This window comes from Protopterus annectens, chromosome 2.part0 (assembly GCF_019279795.1).
Source record: "Protopterus annectens isolate FY-2018-M chromosome 2.part0, PAN1.0, whole genome shotgun sequence".
In the NCBI taxonomy this organism is placed as follows: Eukaryota; Metazoa; Chordata; order Ceratodontiformes; family Protopteridae; genus Protopterus; species Protopterus annectens.
Window position 1 is genome coordinate 4,471,940 of NC_056728.1, and position 19,987 is coordinate 4,491,926.

A 19,987-nucleotide genomic window follows, 5' to 3' on the forward strand; every position below is an offset into this window, starting at 1 on the left:
TAACTCAGTAAGATATTGAAGAGCCACACTTAAATTAGGCTCAGAAACATCAAAATCCTTTGCTGCACTCCAAAATAAAAATCTCTTCCATTTATCTGCGTACACTTTCCTTGTACTAGGCCTTCTAGCTTCCAAAATCACATTCAAAACTTGTTGTGGAAGTTGAGACCCTCTATGGTTCAAAACAGAATATGCCAGGCTGTTAGGTGAAGAGAGTGAAGTTTGACATTGAGCAAATGACTGTCCTCCTGGGACAACAGGTGTGGAATCGGAGGCAAAGGCCATGGAGGCTCCCGTACCAGACTTCTCAGTAATGGGTACCAGTGCTGTCGAGGCCAATCTGGAGCTATTAAAATCATCCTTGGCTTGTCCTGTCTGACCTTTAGAAGTACCTTTGGGAGGAGAGGCAGAGGTGGAAAGGCATACACATGAAGATTGCTCCAAATGAAAGAAAGAGCATCCACTTTCCAAGCTGTGGGATGAAACCTTTTCGTGCAAAACTTTGGCAGCTGATGGTTTAGTGGAGAAGCGAACAGATTTATGTCTGGAGTTCCCCATGACACTGTCAATTTCTGAAATACATGAGGATCCAATTTCCAATCGTGGGGATCCATAATTGCCTGCTCAACACATCTGCTAAGGAGTTCTGTGCTCCCGGCAGAAACCTTGCCTGAAGATTGAGCTGTAAACTGAGAGCAGTCTCCCACAAAATCATTGCTTGCCTGCATAGAGGATAAGAATGTGTTCCCCTTGCTTGTTGATGTACCACATGACAGTTGTGTTGTCTGTTAGAATCAACACCTGCCCTGGAAGAAGTAAATCCTTGAAAGCTATTAATGCAAACTGGACTGCTAACATCTCCTTCAAGTTGATATGTAGATGTTGTAGTCTGGCAGGCCACTTGTCTTGTATCCACTTTCCATTTAGATGAGCTCCCCAAGCTTTGTCTGAGGCATCTGTCGTTAAAATCTGACTCGCCTCTGGCCGGGTCACAGAGAGTCCCTTGTTTAGGTGACATTCCTGAGCCCACCACAAAAATTCCTTTTGAATGCAAGGTATTATTTGAATGACAGTGTCCAGATCCTGGCAGTGCTGTGTCCATACATTTTTGAGATACCATTGCAGCTTCCTCATATGCAGTTTGGCATTGGGAAGCACCAGAATACAAGATGCCATGAACCCTAAGGCTTGAAGGACTGTCCTTGCAGTCAGCCCGGACTGATGAGATAGTTGATGGAAGTAAAGGGAAAGATTCTTTTGTTTGTCCGGGGTCAAAAAGGCCATCTGGGATGCTGTATTCAGTCTTACACCCAGAAAGCACATGTCCTGAGAGGGTACTAGACTGGACTTTATTTCGTTCACAGAATACCCCAGGCATCTTAGCACTGCTATCCCATATTCCAAATGATGAAGAAGCTCGTCCCTTCCTTGAGCCAGAATCAGGCAATTGTCCAAATAAGGATAGATCTGTATTCCTTTTAGCCTGAAGAAAGCTATCACTGGAGCCAGAACTTTCGTGAATACTCTGGACGCAGTAGATAAGCCAAAGGGCAATGCAGAGAACTGATAGTGAGAAGTCCCAGCTCGAAAACGCAGATACTTCCTGCAACTTAGTCTGATAGGAACATGAAGGTAAGCCTCCTTGAGATCCAAAGTTACCATCCAATGATCTTTGCCCAGCAGAGGTAAAAGCTGTTGTAACGTCAACATTTTGAACTTGGGAATGTCCAAATAAGTGTTGAGGATAGATAAATCCAAAATTGGTCTCCACGTGTTCCCCTTCTTTGGTACTAGGAACAGGCGAGAATAAAATCCTAGGCCCACTTCTGGCATAGGGACCGGCTGTATGGCCCCTATTTGGAGTAACAGAGAAATTTGCTTGTGAGCCTCTATTCTTTGTTGAGGAGGAACGCCTGGCATGCCTTTGAAAGGAGGCAAGGTATGGAAATAAAACCTGTAACCGTGGTGTATGATATCCAATACCCATCTGTCTTGGGTAATTAAACTCCAATTTTCTTTGAAAAGTGCCAACCTTCCTCCCAAAGGTGCTGCCAGACGAGAAGGCTCTGGCAGCTGAAAAGGTAGGTCATTGGGTCTGTTTACGAAAGGACTGACCCCTGCCCTCACCAAGACTGTGCAGGAGAACTCCCTGTTCTAGGCCTGAAAGAGCCCTGAGCTCTGCCCCTACCACGCCTAGATCTACCCCTAGACTGGGAATCATAAGAAGGATACGCCCACCCCTTAGTAGGCCAATTTCTACTAAACTTTGGAGGCTGAACCTGCAACAAATCTTTAACAGTCTGCATAGACTTAGCCTTGTCTTCCATTTTCTTTAAAACTGCCTCAACAGAAGAACCAAACAACACATCAGATTGTAAAGGAGCATCTAAAATCCTTGTTTTAACATGGTCAGATAAATTTTGATCCCTCAGCCAGGCGTGCCTGAAGAACTGACCCAGTGGCAGCCACCCTAGACGAGGCCTGTACAGCATCAAAACCACATTGCAAAGAATGCTTACCCACTTGTTCAGAAACATGTACTAAATCTTGTAACTCTTTACAATCAATACCTTCCGCCAGAGCATCAACCTTAGACTTCAATTGTGAAAGGAGATAGTTCTGGTATTTCAACATGTGAAACTGGCAATTCAAAGCCCTCATAGCTAGAGTGGAAGAAGTATAAACTTTCTTTCCCCATCTATCCAAGGCCCTGGCCTCTTTATCTGCAGGAACCGGATTCTTGACAACAGAAGCCTTAACACCTTTAGGCCCCTGGCTAACAGTTTCTGGGTCTGCCCTAGGACTCTTAAAAAGATACTTATGAGCTTCAGGCACCCTGTAATACCTATCCAGTTTAACAGGAGCAGGAGGCAAAGAATCAGGATTAAGAGAAGCCTCTGTAAAAACATCTTCCACTACATCCAAAACAGGAGGTATAGCCAAAGGCCTATGCTGGGGTAAAACAAAATTCCCTAAGCCTTTTCCTGGAATCAGAGAAGTCCTGACCTTCCCACTTAAAATGCTCCCTCATGGAATGAAGAGTTTCTGAAAAAGAAAAATCCTCAGGAGGAGAAGCAGAAGGAGTAGAATCATCCACATCAGAATCAGAATACGGAGAGTACTCCTGCAAGTCTTCAGCCGAAGACTCTGAAACATCCGAAGCCTGCTCAAAACTCCCTAGCTCAGGCTCCACCCTAGGTCTTTTATCAGGAGGGGGCAAAGAACCCCTAATCAAAGTAATCAAATCTTCTGCCATTTTAAGCATATGCTTCTTGGGCACTGTTCCTGAAGAACTAGGGGTGACACCAACTGAAGCTAAACCTGGCCTGCCTCTGGGAGAAGCCTTGGAAACAGAAGGAGAGGGCCTAACCACCCTAGGCAGGGAGGGGAGTATAGTAACCTGAGAAGCCCCATCACCCTGACCTGCCTCCTGAGAGGCCACATCCTGTAATAACAAAGTCTCTCCCTGGGATCCCAAAGAAACCTCCGGTGGAACCACCGGCTCCACCGACACCTCTAAAGAACCGGCGTCCAGTACGGACGGTTCTTCTAGCCTAGGCTTAACTGCTTTGTCCTTGCGCTGCTTCGAAGAAGCGGGCGCCGGAGCATCCGACGGCATTTTATAATTGCACCGCTTCCCGAAGACTAACCTGGCACAATCTAATCTCCTCTTTATAGTGCGCTTATTGAATCTAGCACAAGAGCGACACCCAACAACGCCGTGCTCAGGCCCTAAACAGGGAATACACAAAGTATGATAGTCTCTATGCGGTATCTGTTTCCCACAAGAAATACAATTATTCACTTTTTCTGACATCCGCTAAACCACTGAGGCAAGAAAAACTAAAATATTCCCCAACGGGGTACTTAGCCAACTTTGACTCGGTCTGAAACTCCGAAATCGAAAAATTTCAGAACGCCAACCGGCACTTGCAATACTGCTTCTGCATCGGACCATGCGGCAAAAAAGACTGAGGATATGACGTCGGTCATGCGCATTTGTACCCTGACGTCCTGATGTCAGTCAAATGCGCCTTGACCGACGTCAGCCTTATACTTTGATATTCGGGCCGACCGAGGACAGCGGACTACCCAAGTGTAAGGACTGCAGCAATGTGAGATGAAGAACATCCTGTTACTAGTGGTGTCTCACCGGGCTCAGTGTTGGGACCCCTCCTATTTGGTATACACTTCTCTGAAGTGAAGGCCAATGCTGGAGGCTTCTGGCTCACGAAGTTCGCCAACAACTGTAAGCTGGGAGCAATCACTGAATCCCCAAACAATGTTAACATCCTACAAACAGGCCTAAAACTAGCAAACGACTGCTGCTAAAACGATGGTCTGAGACTAAAAGCGAAAAATGCGTAATCATACCCTTCAGATATCCCTGGAAATTATAACATTGATAGCACACCCCTAAAATTAGACCAAGTAGTGAGGGACCTAGGAACACAGCTAAATAGTAACCTACATTTTGACCACCACGTAGCTACTGTAGTGAGGAAATCATTCTATGTGGCTCAACATACAAGTAAAGGCATTGCATTAAGATCAAAGGAAGTCATACTGCCATTCTACTCAGCCCTCATCAGGCCCATAATAGAGTACAGTGCTCTCTTCTGTATGTACTTAACCAGGCAGTTACACCATTTGGAGTGTACCAGTGGTTTCTCACTAAAAAAATACAAAACATAAAGACACATGCCTTATGCAGACTGACTAAAGACCCTATCCCTTTACTCCATTTCATATTGTTTACTGAGAGGTGACTTATGCCTGACTTACAAGCCCTTGTGTAATCCAGGCCTGACAAAAATGTTATACTTTCACAAAAAAAAAAAAAAAAATTATATGATGGATAATCATTCCATGGATCTGAACCTTATTTTTGACTAACAGAACTTTGTGGAGAGAGATATTTGTATCCCAAAGGCTACCTTGTCTATGGAATAAACTTCCCCATCTTTGTAAAACAAAGCCCGTACCTCACTCACTTCAAAAATAAACTGGATAAACTGCTGGGGAACCATACATTTATTCTCAGGGTACTGTGTCCCTTATGGACAAAGACAATCTGTAAGATGACACAGGGCTCCAACATCCAAAGACCCACTACCATCCCTGATATAACCTCATCCCATACATGGGGAATTAAGATATAGCATTGTCATATCCTGGGTATTAGTGGCTAGGCTTGTAAAGGCTCTTGTGTCATTAGCATACTAATCACCTAAGACTCTATGAGCTAACAATTACCTTCTCTTTGTCCAGCCTGGTGAGAGGGACATCTGTGTGTTTTACAACAGAATCCCCTATGAAAAGAGTACTAGGGAAGTGCTTGCTTGCCTTATGGGTTTTGTTCTTGGGGGAATCAGTGGGTGTAGACTGATGTGTGGTGTTAGATGTTGCTTTTGGTGTGTACTTTAGTGGTTGTGGAGGATAGCTGTTGCCATTTGACAGCTTAGGAGGTCTCCAAGGTATGGAGAGGCTTCCTTTAAGTGCCTCACCATAAGAAGGTATATGCATGTGGTTAGCAGTACATGAAAAGGATGTGGTGTGTGCTCTTGACAACCTTGTTTGTAAGTGAGATAGAGAGACAGCCAAGAGCTTCTAACTTCATTTTTGTATTGCCATTTTTTCACAGGAGGTAGTAGGGTAACTTAGAGCTAAATTTATCAGCCAGCAGATGGTTCCCAAATATCTTTAGCTGGCATAACAATTTTTTTTTAATCCAAACACAACTACTTCATCTTATCGAGTCCCCAATAAATATGTTTTTTCCTGAACTAATTTGTATGTGTGAACAAAATTTATCCCTGAAGTCTTTGTTTCACCTTCTATTATTTTATATTCTGGAAAAAATATGAAACTGCTGCAAATGTTCCACAACACTGACATATTTTTTTCTGAATTTATATCAAATACAAAATAATTTCTGCAAATAAGGCTAATTTTTGAGTATCATATCAGTAATACCCTTGAATTTCAATCTGCGAGTCCATTACTTTCTTTGTCAATGGCTGTAGGTATAAAACAGATAAGAAAGGAAAAGAGAACACCCATGCCTGGTTAGTCTATTCAAACTCAGCTTGTCAGAGAAGAACCCGCCATGTACCTTCTTAATCTTCTTAAATAACCCCTTTATTCTGTCACAATATGCGAATGATGAAACTACCCTACTAATAAAATCCCAGGTAACTATCAAAAGCCTTTTCTGCAGGGCCACTCTAGTAACATAGGTGGATAAAGCCCTATCTTTGCCCCAAGTGACCCAGGTTTGATTAGCACCATTACCATTAAAAGGAGGTTGGGTGTTGATGTGTGCATCTCTCACAATGACCCTAGAGGAGACTGGAGATGATGTGTTTTGGGAGGGATAGTCCGGGTGATGGATGGGTGGACACGGCTGAACTGCTACAGAGGTGGGACAATATGCCATGAAGTCTCCCACTGCATGCCAAACTACAGACATTACCACTACTCAACAGGGAGAAGTTGGGATTTTGGGTAGGTAAAGAAAAAAAAGCCCTCCCCAGGATGCCTTTAAGCTCCTTGCTGACCTAATTTGAAATTTAGCATTCATGGGGGCAGGGGGACATGGAGTGCTGACAGAAGCAGAGAAGGATATGGAGCACTGGAAACTCTGTCGGTATGACAGAAAGGGGACAAAAAATGCCTTCTCCACATCAAGACCCACTATAAAGTCTTCTCTACTTCACTCTGGGTCATCATCATATTTTCAACACCTTTTTTGAATTATACTTAATACATACGCAAACATATATTTTTAGAAAAGAAAACAAACCATATTAATATGATCCCATTTACAAACATTATCATCGATCCAACATTACATTAACTGCTCAATTCATGCCTTCCCTTAAACCTCAGTCCTCCACCAGCACATACTTCTGCATGCATTGTTACCACAATTTCCATTTTTTCAATATAATTTGCTCCGACCATTTTTTAAAGATCCCACTGCCAGTTATTTTATCTCTGTTATACTGTTCAATATTTCAAATACAGTGGGTTTAAATTCTGTTTTTCATTTTCAAGTAATTGCTATTTTGGCAGCCACCAGAATTAAACTTAAGGCTTTATACATCTAGGCAATTCAAATTTCATGTCTCAGCATAGAAAGATCATTTCCTTAGTTACACCCATTTGCTCACCCAATATTTCTGACAGAGTATTCTACAGGGAATTTTTAAAGTCTGCCAACTTTTTACACTCCTAAAAAAGATGTTATGTACTCACCATAACGTTCCATCTGTGCTGTCTGCTTCCGTCTTCAAACTTGCGGGTTTTGGTTCCAACCTCGGAACAGACTCTGCCGATAGCAAGGTAAAGCTTCCAAGCTAGAGCTCCTCCCACCTTACCCATACTCCCTTGCTCCTCCCAGATATCTCAGATTGAGTTTGCTGCTAATTTTCCCAGCATAAAAAATATATATATTTTAGTAAGAGAACTTAAAGGATGTTCAAGAGCTCAAGACAGGAACGAGGGTTCCTAGTATTATCCATCAGATCCTTCAGGTACAAGGAAGGGGGAAGGAAGGAGGGAGGGAAGGTTGATGAAGACTGAAGCAGACAACACAGATGGAATGTTATGGTGAGTTCATAACTTCTTCATCTGATGTTGTCTTGTTCAGTCTTCATCAAACCTGTGGGACAGAGTCCCCAGTTACAGAGATCTAGTCGACCTCATGAAAGGATATTCTGGAGTACTGCAGAGCCAAAAGCAGCCCTATTCCTGGAGATGATGGCAAGTTTGTAATGCAAAATAAAGGTGTGAGAACTTACCCACGAAGCAGCCGGACAAATGTTTTCCAAAGAAACCATAGACCAAACGGCCTGAGATGTGGCCATGGATCTCGACTTGCTTAGGTAAAGGAAAATTGTTCAATGAATACACATAAGAAATACAATCCCTCAACCATCGAGCAATTGCAGCTTTGACAACAGCTTTCCCTTTTTTGGAATCTGAGAAAGCCACAAACGGTCAGACTTTCTGAAAAATTTTGTTCTATCCAGATAGAAGTGCAATTATCTATGAACATCTAAGAAGTGCAACATATATTCTTCCTTATTCTGAAAATTTGGAAAAAACACAGGGAGGTTAGTGGATTGACTAATGGTATTTACTGAAGGGACCTTCAGTAAGAAAACGGGATTAGTACGTAGAATAACTCTGTCTTCATGAAAAAATAAGATAAGGGGATTTGGAAGATAAAGCTTGAAGTTCCAATATCCTTTTGGCAGAAGTAATGACTACTAATAAAGCTATTTTCCAGAACATAAATTTTAAATCTGTCTTTGCAGTGGGTTCAAAGGTAGGAAAGGTTAAAGCTTGGAGAACTAACATTAGATCCCACAGAGGAGTAGGATCTTTGATAGGGGAACAAAGAAGAAGCATACCTCTGAGAAAAACTTTGCAAAGCCTAGAAGAAGCTAAAGATCCACCATTTTCTCCAATATGGAAATTAGAAATAGCTGCCAGCTGAACTTTGACAGTACAAAAACTGTCTCCCGAATGAAACAGGCCAGCTAAGAAATCCAAGACTGCCAAAATGGGCACCGTGAGTGGGTCAATGTGACGCTGCTGGGCCCAAATGGAAACCCTTTTCCACTTTTATAAATCTTCCAGGTATAGGTCTTATGGGAGGAAATCAGAATATTTTGAATTGGGGAAGAAAGCCTGGAGTGTCTAGTCACCTTCGGAATTGGAGAAACCATGCAGTTAATTTCAAGTTGTGAAGATGCGGATGGAATTGTCCTTAGGGCTGAGAGAGAAGATCTGAAAAGGGTTCCAGTGTTCATGGAGGGCAAATCAGATGATGAGACCACAGGAAAGTGAACCAGACTTGTCGTGGCCAAAAGGGAGCAATGAGAATCAGTTTACTCTTCAATCTGCATGCTTTCCGAAGAAATCTGGGGATCAGACGAACAGGTGGGAATACATAAAGCAGACTCATCAGTCTGTCCACCTCATTCTCTGACAGGCTCAGAGAGGACCTGATGGAAGAGAACACAGAGGAGGGTCTGGAGTGAGGTCTGGGAGAGGCATACCGAGGGGACGTCCTAAGCACCACAGGTTCTGGCTCAGATAAGATGACTGGGGCACAGGGAGGAGAGGTAGCTGCAGAGGTCACAGCCAAAGGACTTTGCTTTGAGGTTCTTGGGGCCTTTGTGGGATGCTCTGACAAAACTAAGATGCACGGGGCTGGGGACCGTTTCTTGGTCCCTGGCCTCTATGGCAAGGGTTTGAGCCCCTGAGACAGAAGTGATAGCTGGTGAAGGAGGAAAAATAAGACCAATGAGGACCAGCTTATTCCTTCTATCTGCAATAGCCCAGGGAAGGAAGGCCCTTTAGACAGAGCACGTCACTTCAAGGTGTGCAGGACCCAAACAATAGACGCACTCCCTGTGGACATTAAATACAGGGATCTTGTGCCCAGAGGAAGTGCATTTTTTAAACCCAACATGCTTGTTGGATTTCTCCAACATTGCAAACTGAAAGGAAGAAAGCAAAAAGGAAGAAAGGCACAACAAGACAAAACACGGCAGAAGGATAGCTAAAGTAAAAAGCCTTTAAAAAAAAATAAGAAAAACTAGGGTAGGTTTTTAAAGAAAATAAAACAGGCCAAAGGCCACTCACAATAACGAGATAAACTCTGAAAAAGACCCACAGAGGAGTTCTAACAGGACCATGATGCTGTGCTGATGTGCAGCTAACAAGATCTGTATCTGGGAGGAGCAAGGGAGTACGGGTAGGGTGGGAGGCGCTCAAGCTTAGAAGCTTTAGCTTGCTAATGGCCAAGTCTGTTCTGAAACCTACAGGTCTGATGAAGACTAAACAGACATCAGATCATATGTCCTCAGTTAACTCTTTTTCCCCCATCACACCTCCAACATTTGCCATCTAGCCAAGGAAAAACTCTGCAGTCTGCTTGGGGTATAAAAATACCAATGCAAAAATCATAAATCTTCTAGACTTTGTTGCATACTTAGAAGCCGCACATACGCCCTCCCATTGTTTTCTTGAACTGCTTACCAAACTTCTCTTCCCAATCTTTTCTAACCTCCTCTTATTAATTTCTACAGTTATCATGCAACATTTTATATGCTCTACTAATTATTCCTTTTTTAACAGCAGTTTCTGTTACAGATTCAACCAAAAACTCTGAGAGCAGGTCTTTCTTCGTCAGCACCATCTTCAGGTCTTTCTAAGCAGTGAACAGGCAGTCTGACACACAAGACCTCCCCAGCTGTCTGAATTTGAGTGAAAAGGAGGAAAATCACAGAAGGCAGGGGGAAGATGATGGAGATAAGAACTACTTGCAGAGAACTCCTCTACCCCTTGCACCAGCAAAGGGGAAACGAGCAGTGAGCAGAAAGCCAAGTTGCAGGGTGGGAGTATGTAGAATAACACTGGTCTATTTAAATATCTACAATTAAGGTAAGTGGGACACGAGTGTATTATCAATGTTGCAGTCCAGATTCTTCCCAAAGCTAACATGTAGGTGGCAGATTATCTGTAAGGCCCAAGGAAATAAAGTTTTGCAAAATGGCAGCAGTGATACCTGCTTTAGCCCTGGAGATATTGCCTACATTACAGTGCTTTGTAAAGTTGTGCACAGAGTTCCATGTGGCTGCCTCTAGGATGGCCTGAGTAGGGAATCCTTTGAGAAAAGCAGTGGTAGTTGCCCCATGCCTGGTGGAGTGGGCTTTAATATGCACAGGTAGATATTTTCCATAGTGTGAGTAGCAGACCTTAATGCCGTTTGCTATCCATTTTGGAATGATTTGTTTGCAGACAGGCCTACCCTGTTTATCCACTGCAAATGACACCAGTAATGGCTCTGCTCTTTTGGGGGGAGGGGGTTGTCCTGTCTAGCTAGTACCTGATCTGCCTGGGCACATTCACAGGGAATGAAGGACTTGTTCTGCCCTGTTCTGAGTCTTCTTTAAAACGGCCAAATTTGGAGCACTGTGCCTTTTCAATTAACAAATCCTTCTGTGAAATACCAGACTCCTGCTGTGGAATACCACACCAGCTGCTTATATGCAAATACAATCTGTTCCTTTCCATTTTCTGTGGTATGACAGAAAAGTTCAGGTTTTCCAACTCTACTCTGTTTTTAAGCAGTTCTTGAGAAGCCTCATATTCAGCACATTCTCCCTTCATGTCAACCTCTTTCGTCAGCAGTTTTATAAGCTCATATGAACAGCTACTTAAAGCTTCTGCTATTCTTTCCGGCCTATAGCAATTTGATTGTATGCCTTTCTCTAGTGTCTGACTTATTTTAAACATCTTTGAATGCATTTATTTTTTCATCTATATTACTGGAAGCCATCTCCTGTACTAAAGCTGAAACCTGAACGGCTTTTTGTTGAACAGTTGTAAGGCTCCTCTGCACCAGAGTTTTTTCTTCTCCTTTTCTAGTTTGTTTTCTCTTATTTTCTCCATATTTTTTTGTTACGGACATCCAGTCAGGGTAATGACTAACCAGTAATTGAACTTTACTCAAATAAATAGGTTTTGCTGGTATCGTTCCAAAGTTTCTGTTTTCAGAGTGGAAGAGTTCTAAGTGGTTTGATGATCAGTGTGCAGACATCTTTGAAGACCCCAGCAACAGCCAGGCTTGCAATAAAAACTGCAAACACAATGAGGCAACCTGGGTCATTTTTCTGTAATTGCTTTTGAAGAATAGAAAAGAACCAGAGAAGAGAAGCTCACGATGGAAAGGGGAAGATTGCAGACAGTGCAAAAAAAAAATTATTTGAAAAGTGGTCATAAAGCCATCAACACGAGTCCAAAACTTTACCAAAGACAGGCCACTTCTTATCAGATCTGACATTCTAAAGAAAGATAACAAGCTCATTATCCATAACTCAAAGCAGAGCATGTAAAATCAATTTACAATGACTATAATAAAAGAGATGCAGTATGATCAGTTATGCACAGTTTAAACATTTGAATACCATAAAAGCAAAATACACGGCATAAAAGTTGAAAGGTCATACCCCTACTACTAAGTGCATGAGAGAACTAAAATCACACAGGCCAACAGTCATCCGGACACTTCAGCAAATGGAAAAGTAACTATCAGTTGCTGTTATAATTAGAACAATACTGCCATAACAGGAAGCAGTGACATCACATGAAGCCTCTGCATAGCATGGTATTCTTTTAGTTCTAAGTAAATAAGGACAATAGAGAAAAGTAGTGTTTTAGCCTCAGCTCTAACTTACCACTCTCATCAAAGAAGTAGTGCACAGCACCCTCTGATGTATCATCAAAGTGGGAGGCTTCGTGAATGGCACCTCTTGGCAGAAGAAATGAGCTGGCAAACTGTAGTGCAGATGGAAGAGTCAGTGCACGTGAATGTGAGGAGGCACGACTCCTCTGAACATCCTGTAAACTAAACCACAAAAAAGAGTGCCATCAGTCTACAAAAAAGAGCTTAGCCACTGGGCCTGCTGAATATGTGCAATACATGAAAAAAATGGAATCCCCATGAATGCCTTGTTTTCTCTCCAAACGACACCAAAACATAAAATAAAGCAACAATATGTAGCTGCATGAGATACTATAGTAGCAGATTTGACAGCACCTCTAGTAGGGTTATTAACCATCTGTTTCAGAGAATTACTGTTAATTAAATCCAAGAACTTCTGGGCATACCCTATATTGGAGGTATAGGTGCCCCAGTTAATTGCAGAGTAGTTGAAGTCTCCTAAAATAATGGAGTTCTTGTTAATAGGGAGTACGCTGAAATGGTATTAGCCTAATGGTCTACTGGAAGAGCTGGTGAACCCAATAAAGTACATATGATAGTGACATGGCTGTCTGAATGAGAGTAAGAGGACCAAAACCAAGTATTACATAAAATGGAGTTTAACTATTAACTCTGCATATGCAATCTTGCAGTTGTAATACAATAATTCAGGAGAACAATACAAAGGGATATGCCCCATGCAAAAACACTTCAAAATGTAATCTGCTTGAAACTAGCATTTACTAAATGTTCAATGTGTATTATTATCTTGGAGCTTTTCTCACCGGGCCTCCGCTGAAAATGGACACGTATCCAGTCGGACTATCCCGGTCAACAAATGAAAAATAAAATAAAATAAATAAATAGATAATAAATAAATGTTTCCACTGAGTTTATATTTTGCAGTCCTGATAGTTTTGTAATTACTCAATGTTTCATGTGCTGCAGTCTTCACTAATTCTAGTATTCAGTACAGTGCAATATTTTCAGATGTGGTAAGTTCAAACAGACCTAAAGAAGTGGAAAGAAGACTGAGGCACAGTTTAAGGAGATAAGTGAAAGGTCATTAAAGGGGAAGACAGCAGCTAATAAGCCAGCCTCAAAAGAAGTGGGCAAAAAGGGTCAAAGTGAAATAAATGCCTTTATATTATGCAGCCAAATGAAGGTTGGGAGGGTGGCTTAATGGCTAAGGTGTTTGCCTTACAAGCACAAGGTGCAGGGTTTGAGTCTCACAAGGGATAATTGGCTAGGCTTAAAATGGCTTGCAAGGGCAGTTAGCTTAGTACTAAAAAATATAAACTAAACTATAACTAAGAGATGGAAATAATTGCCCAGGCTGAGTAAATATGGGAAAGAAAGAAATTAAATCAGATTTCAAGAATACTTCACTTTGGTTTTCCCAAAGAAAAATGGTGAATGGTACCATACTGGTACAAAGTTACAAGTTATAAAGATTCTGTGTAAGAAGTGCAGCGAGCACATACCGTGATAGAAAGGTAGCACAGTGAAAAGGAAATGGCTTCCATAAGGGGGAGAAAGCACACTTACCAAATATGTCACCCAATAAAATCCTCAGAAATCTTGCTAATATGTTGACAGTTACAATAACAGGAATCTGGAAGAGATCACTGGTCAATGCTGAAGAGTCTGAGAACTGAAAAACAACTGTGATGGTATTCCTGAACAAGGTGACAGCAGGAAAAATCCAGGGAACTACTTGTCAGTTAACAGTCTCAGGAATTGTCAATGAATGTATCCTGAGTAAAACAGTCACTTGCACAACAAACAACATGGGATCATGGTCAGAACAAAGAGTGACTGGGTTACAGGAAAACATAATCTACCTGAACCTCACATCAGGGCCACTGGCTTAGACTCACACAGGTTCAGAATACATGCATGCAAAGCGCTGTACCTCAGCCAGAACAAATATGGTGCGACATGTCAATGGTGGGGAGGGAGTGAATAAAATGATGATGACACAAGCTCCTATCAGGTTAGACAACCAGAGGTAAGAGGCAGCTGAGGTAGAAAGAAACAGAAACAGCAGTTATGTACTTAACCATAACTTGGCATCCATGTTACCCTGTTTCATTATTCCTCACGACTGGGTCTTGGATCTGATGTTGGATCCGATCCGGCAGTACACAAATTTAAGGCTCCAGCTCCTCCCTCCCCCATAATCCCTTTCTGCACTCTAATCCTCAGATCGAGTTTGTTACAGGAACCCCAGAGAGTATATAGCTGAAACTTTAAAAAAGGGAACCGTTGCCCAGGAGCCCAAGACTCCAGCTTCCTCAGATCCCCTGCACAGCATGGGTGGGTGAAGGTGGGTGGAAAGTGAGGAATAATGAAATAGGATAACACAAATGCCAGGTTATGTAAGTACATAACTGCTGATCTGATGTTATCCATTTCATTATTCTTCACAACTGGGTCAGAATCCTCAGCTACAATAGAATCTCGGTCGGCCCTATGGAAGGATGTGCCCAAGTACCGTGGAACCAAAAGATGCTCTTGTTTCTGGAGACAATATCCAATTTGTAATGAGAAACAAAGGTGTGAGGAGTGGACCAAGTGGCATGGTGTAAAAGCCAAATGAGATAAAAAAATCAACAAACTCAGACAGCCCTCAAAACGTGAGGTTCAAAGTAAACCAATTATTTATTAAACAAATGCATCTCATAAAATGAGAACAGTATAACAAACGGGTTTCGGCATACCAGCCTTCATCAGTGTTAAAAGCAATCAAATTACACTGCTCAATAAATTTCAATGCATACATTAATGAACAGGTTGTCTGCCAGTCACTTTATATGAACATACCATCAGACATCCTACTGCACAATTTATGTTTGTCGTGATAGATAAAATTCAGGGAGGCAGGAATAATAAAGAAGGATGACGCACTATTTTGGATAAAAAGGAGAAAAAAATGGATAATTAGGCTAAGTGAATTATTTTTACCTGGTCTTAATGAGCATTTATAATCACCCCCTGACTTTGTTTTTTCACAGTATGTATAGTATATATCAAGTTTATTATGATTAATACAAATCAGTTAGATAGGAATATGGAAGCAGGATGGCATAGTATTTTGTAAGGGAAATAGGATAATTAGACTGGGTGGTCCTTATTAGATTCTAATGGATAGTTATAATTACCCAATGACAGCCTGTTTGTTAATGTATGCATTAGTATATAATGAACAGTGTGAGTGGATTGTTTTTAACACTGATGAAGGCTAGTATGCTGAAACCGGTCTGTTATACTGCTCTCATTTTGTTAAGAGATGCATTTGTTATTTAATAATTGTGATTTCCTTTGAACCTCACGTTTTGAGTGTTGGCTGGGTTTGCTGATTTTTGATCTCATCTGCCCACTGTGAGGATTGTGGGCTTCATTTCCACTGTTGGCTCTTGTCTGTGAGGCTCATACTGGCATGTAATGTTCTTGAAGGATTAGGTGCAAATTCCTGCTTATTGGGTGAATATATAAATGGTACCAGTGTGGTGTGGTGTGGACTTAGTATATGGGTCCCAGTGTATTTTATGGGCAAAGAATATTAATAATAATACACCTTAGCGAACTGTCATGAAATATTGTGGGCAATAAGGATGGATGCTTTCTGCTGGGATTACTGATATTGTCAGAGACTATAATTTTTATCATCAGTATTTTGACAAGTGTGATTTCCAGTATTTCATCGGGACTTTCCTTTTTGGAAACATTGTCAAGCCTACTTGGTTTTTCATCCAGAATTATTTGCTTCAGCAACCCCACTAGTTGCATGCGTGCTTGTTTTCTGCTCAGCTTCAAGGTACGTACACCATAACTGTAATGGTTGAACATAATTCCTTTCCTGTATTTGTTCAGTTTGGTATACCAGTGAGGAACATTGATCATTTTCAACTATATGGTGTTCGCAATTACAGTGAATAAGACAACAGATGCTGTTCAACATCGCTGTCGACATTTGGTCTTTTAGATTTGACTTTAGTACTAACAGTAACTGCCAGTTTGAATAATTGCTATATGGTCCCTGTTGCCGCTTTTAAGTTCAGATCAATAGGGTGGCTTGGGACCATATTTAATGCGGTTGATACTTAACACAGCAGTTGTGGTTGCTAAGCGGTGGCTCTGCTACAAGTCAAAGCTATATATTCAACGAGATGGCTGGTACATTTTCGGAAATGTTGGAAGAACGATAGACTATTTTTTAAATTGTAGTGACTCTTCATTAGGCTTAATAACATGAATATAATAGCTCATATCTTAAGTTTATTTCTCTCATGATCTTTCCAAATATGAGAAAATTTAATATTGTATATTTTTTATATTGGTCATAATAGTTTTTGGATATATGAGGCTATTTTTCATCTGTAAGTTAATACCTGCAATGTATTTAATCCTGTGTATATTCATTTGTGTGTTAAAAGGGTCATCATTCCATATATAACTAATGCCGAACATATCAGTGTTGATTACTTCGGTGTTTGAAATTATCTTTTGAAATTTCGTGAATATGGATTTGATGGCCATACTAAATGGTTTATCTGCAACAAAGATGATATATAGGTTTTTTGGGGGGAACTGGGTGACACCACCACAGCAGGACTGAGTGATAATAACCCTGATACATTAAGCAATAGTGCATTCTCCAAGCTTACTAAGTCCATGAAAAGTTTATGCTCCAATGGTTGCCATTTAAACAATTTTAAAGCCTATAAAGTAAAGGGTATAACTCCACGGGAATTACGTACACAGGTTCAACCTCTTGTTGGCCAAGCTGATGACACTTTACTAAAGGAATGGGCTGATGTCCAGCATATGGCTTCTATGCATTTTGTCAATGTATTGTTAGCTTTCTATGAATGTAGTGTATCCAAATACATTGTGGAAGTTACTAAAATATGTGATGAGGTCAGATCTTTCGAAAAACTACCAATTTTCAAGAGTTGTTTTAGTAAGCTAAACAAAGACTTGATAGAAGAGGAAAAACAGTTAAAAGATATGAAAATTCATAAATTTAATAGCGACCTTAGAGATTATAACCAGGGTAAATCATTTGGTTTACAGAAAAGTGTTACATTTTCTAGTAATGACCAGAGAAAGGAAAAGAAATAAATCCATTCTTAAAAAGACTAGGACTGTTTGTGAAACTTCTGGGGAAGATTCTTCCACTATTACTGACACTGAGAATGAAAATGGACAAGAGTCACCAGCCCCCAAAAACGGAATTTAACCAACCCTATATGACAAGAAGGAGGGCTGGTAGAAAACACAAATCACTGTTACAACCATTAGTACCTCAGTAGAGTATGGATGTAATGTTCACAATATCTCCTCTTTGTATCGATCCGATGTCGACAAACTACTGAATAAAGGATTGAAATTTGTACCTAGATATCTTGTGTCTAAAGATGTATTTGCCAATGATGTGATTGCCCTCTGCAGACTGCTGAACCTTAAATTATACTTTGGGGTCAATAACAATACAAATGATAATATGTTCAGACAGACTTTAGATTTTGTGAATCTAAATTCATGCCACCTGTGAACAAGCATGTTGCTATATTCCAACAATGTGTTCTCAAAGAGCTATACTTTTCAATCTGGCACTAGTATTCTAAATAATCATTTATCAAAACAAGAACTTGAGGCCTTGGAGAATGCTAAAAACAACAAAAATATAGTTATAATTCTGGCTAATAAGGGACGCGTGACAGTTGTGATGGATTGGTCTATGTATTTAGCTGAAGCCAAGAAAAAATTATCTGACTGCAGTTTTTATTCTAAAATGTTGACTGACCCCCACCCATAAATTTTAAGCTGATATAGATAAATATATCAACTGTAGAGGAGGGGAGGGCATTATCAGTAAGGATGTAGCCTACCATTTAACTGTTATAGACCTTTTACCACAACATCTGTACCTATTGCCTAATATACATAAAGATATTAACTCCAGGTAGACCCACTGTTTCAGGGAATGTCCCTGAGTCACTGTCAGCTCATCACACCAAACATCTTACACCACTACTACATGGGTTAGAGTCAGGATTCAGGAAACTACTGAAATTCTGAATACTACTGGAGACATGCAATTAGAATCTGGTTGGCATAAGTGTACTTTGGCTGTGTCAGCATTATACACAAATAAACCATACTGGACCTGCCTGATGGCACTAGATTATTGGCTTCAATGTATTCCATTATAATGTCCAGGGTTTAATGTCTTCTTGTTATGTCTAACAGAACATGTTCTTAATAAAACTGTTTTTACTTTAATGGTGAGTGTTATCTACAGTTGAAGGGCACAGCTATGGGGTTATCTTTTACCCCTATTTATGCTGACCTTTTCATGAGCTACCTTATATATGACATTAGTTGTAATTTGTTTCTTGATGAAATAGACATATGAAGGTACTTAGATGATTGTTGGATGGTATGGAGGTCAGATTTGGATTACCTGAATTAATGTGTTCACTATTTGAATGAGAACAAATTGGGCATTCAATCTACCATTAAATACAATGTTAACCAGACTTCTTTCTTGGATGTCGACATTACTAGAACTGATGGGATGGAACTCTGGATGGTGATGTTTGTAGTAAATACCCCCAATTTAATACTATGTTACATGCCTATAGCTGTCATCCTAGACACATTACATGTAATATTCTTAAAATAACAGTTTTTACGTATTCACAGGATTTGTTCATCTGATCAAGTTTTTGTACAACAGCAGAGAGACATGGTTACCAGATTTTGTCATTGGGGCTATAATATGAAATCATATAATCCAAATTAGTTATTTTGTACAAAATCAGGACCACTCTCAATTATTACAATACCAGACTTTAGGGGTAAGAGTGTTATCAGAATGATTACTAGTTATGGTCATAACACATCCCTGTTTATGGGCTTAATACAGAAACACTAGAATATTTTATTATCAGATGACAAACTGTGTAATATACTGACATTTAGATGTCTTTTCATTTAGAAAAGGCAAAACACATTGGGGGTTTACTTAATCATTGCAAGACGAAATCTAGTTACATTACCTCACATCAAACTATGATTGGTGGAGGTACTTGTGAGGTCACTGTTCATTGTGTAAATGGGTTTTGAAAAGAATCAATAGTTCTAAGGTTTATGATATTAATGTATTTGGCAACTGTAGTACTAATTGGATTATATATTTAGCTATGTGTACATGTTCTGCTTTTTATGTGGGACAAACTTTACGTCCACTTAGAATATGTATAACAGAACATCTTAGTGATATTAGGAATAAACATATATCCAGTGCTTTATATAAACATACTATCAGACATCTTACACAATTTATGTTTGACTTGATAGATAAAATTCAGGAGATAGGAATAATAAAGTAGGATGGCACAATATTTTGGATAAAAAATAGATAATTAGACTAGATGGTTTATTTTTACCTGGTCTTAATGAGCATGTATAATCACCCCCGACTATTTGTTTTTTCACAGTATGTATAGTGTTATAGTATTGGGATCTCAAGCCATGTTGAGACACCAGCTTACGGAAATCTTCCCTGAGCAGCATGTGTGAACACTCTTATGTGAATGCAGGTGACAAAGCATGAATACAAAGCTGCATGGAAATACAATGCCTGGCTAAAAGAGCATCAGCCAAGATAAGACAGCGCTGATAAATAATTCC

The 19,987-nt window shown here is 40.4% G+C and overlaps 1 protein-coding gene across 2 annotated transcripts in view; it reads right to left on the reverse strand.

The window, feature by feature from the left end:
- Nucleotides 1-19,987, reverse strand: part of PCNX3 (pecanex 3) — a 2,517,385-nt gene that overhangs the window by 1,580,352 nt on the left and 917,046 nt on the right. For both annotated transcript variants that reach the window (XM_044060478.1, XM_044060477.1), the window contains exon 8: nucleotides 12,258-12,427. In XM_044060478.1, the coding sequence (XP_043916413.1) occupies nucleotides 12,258-12,427 (170 nt within the window). The remainder of the gene's footprint in view (nucleotides 1-12,257; nucleotides 12,428-19,987) is intronic.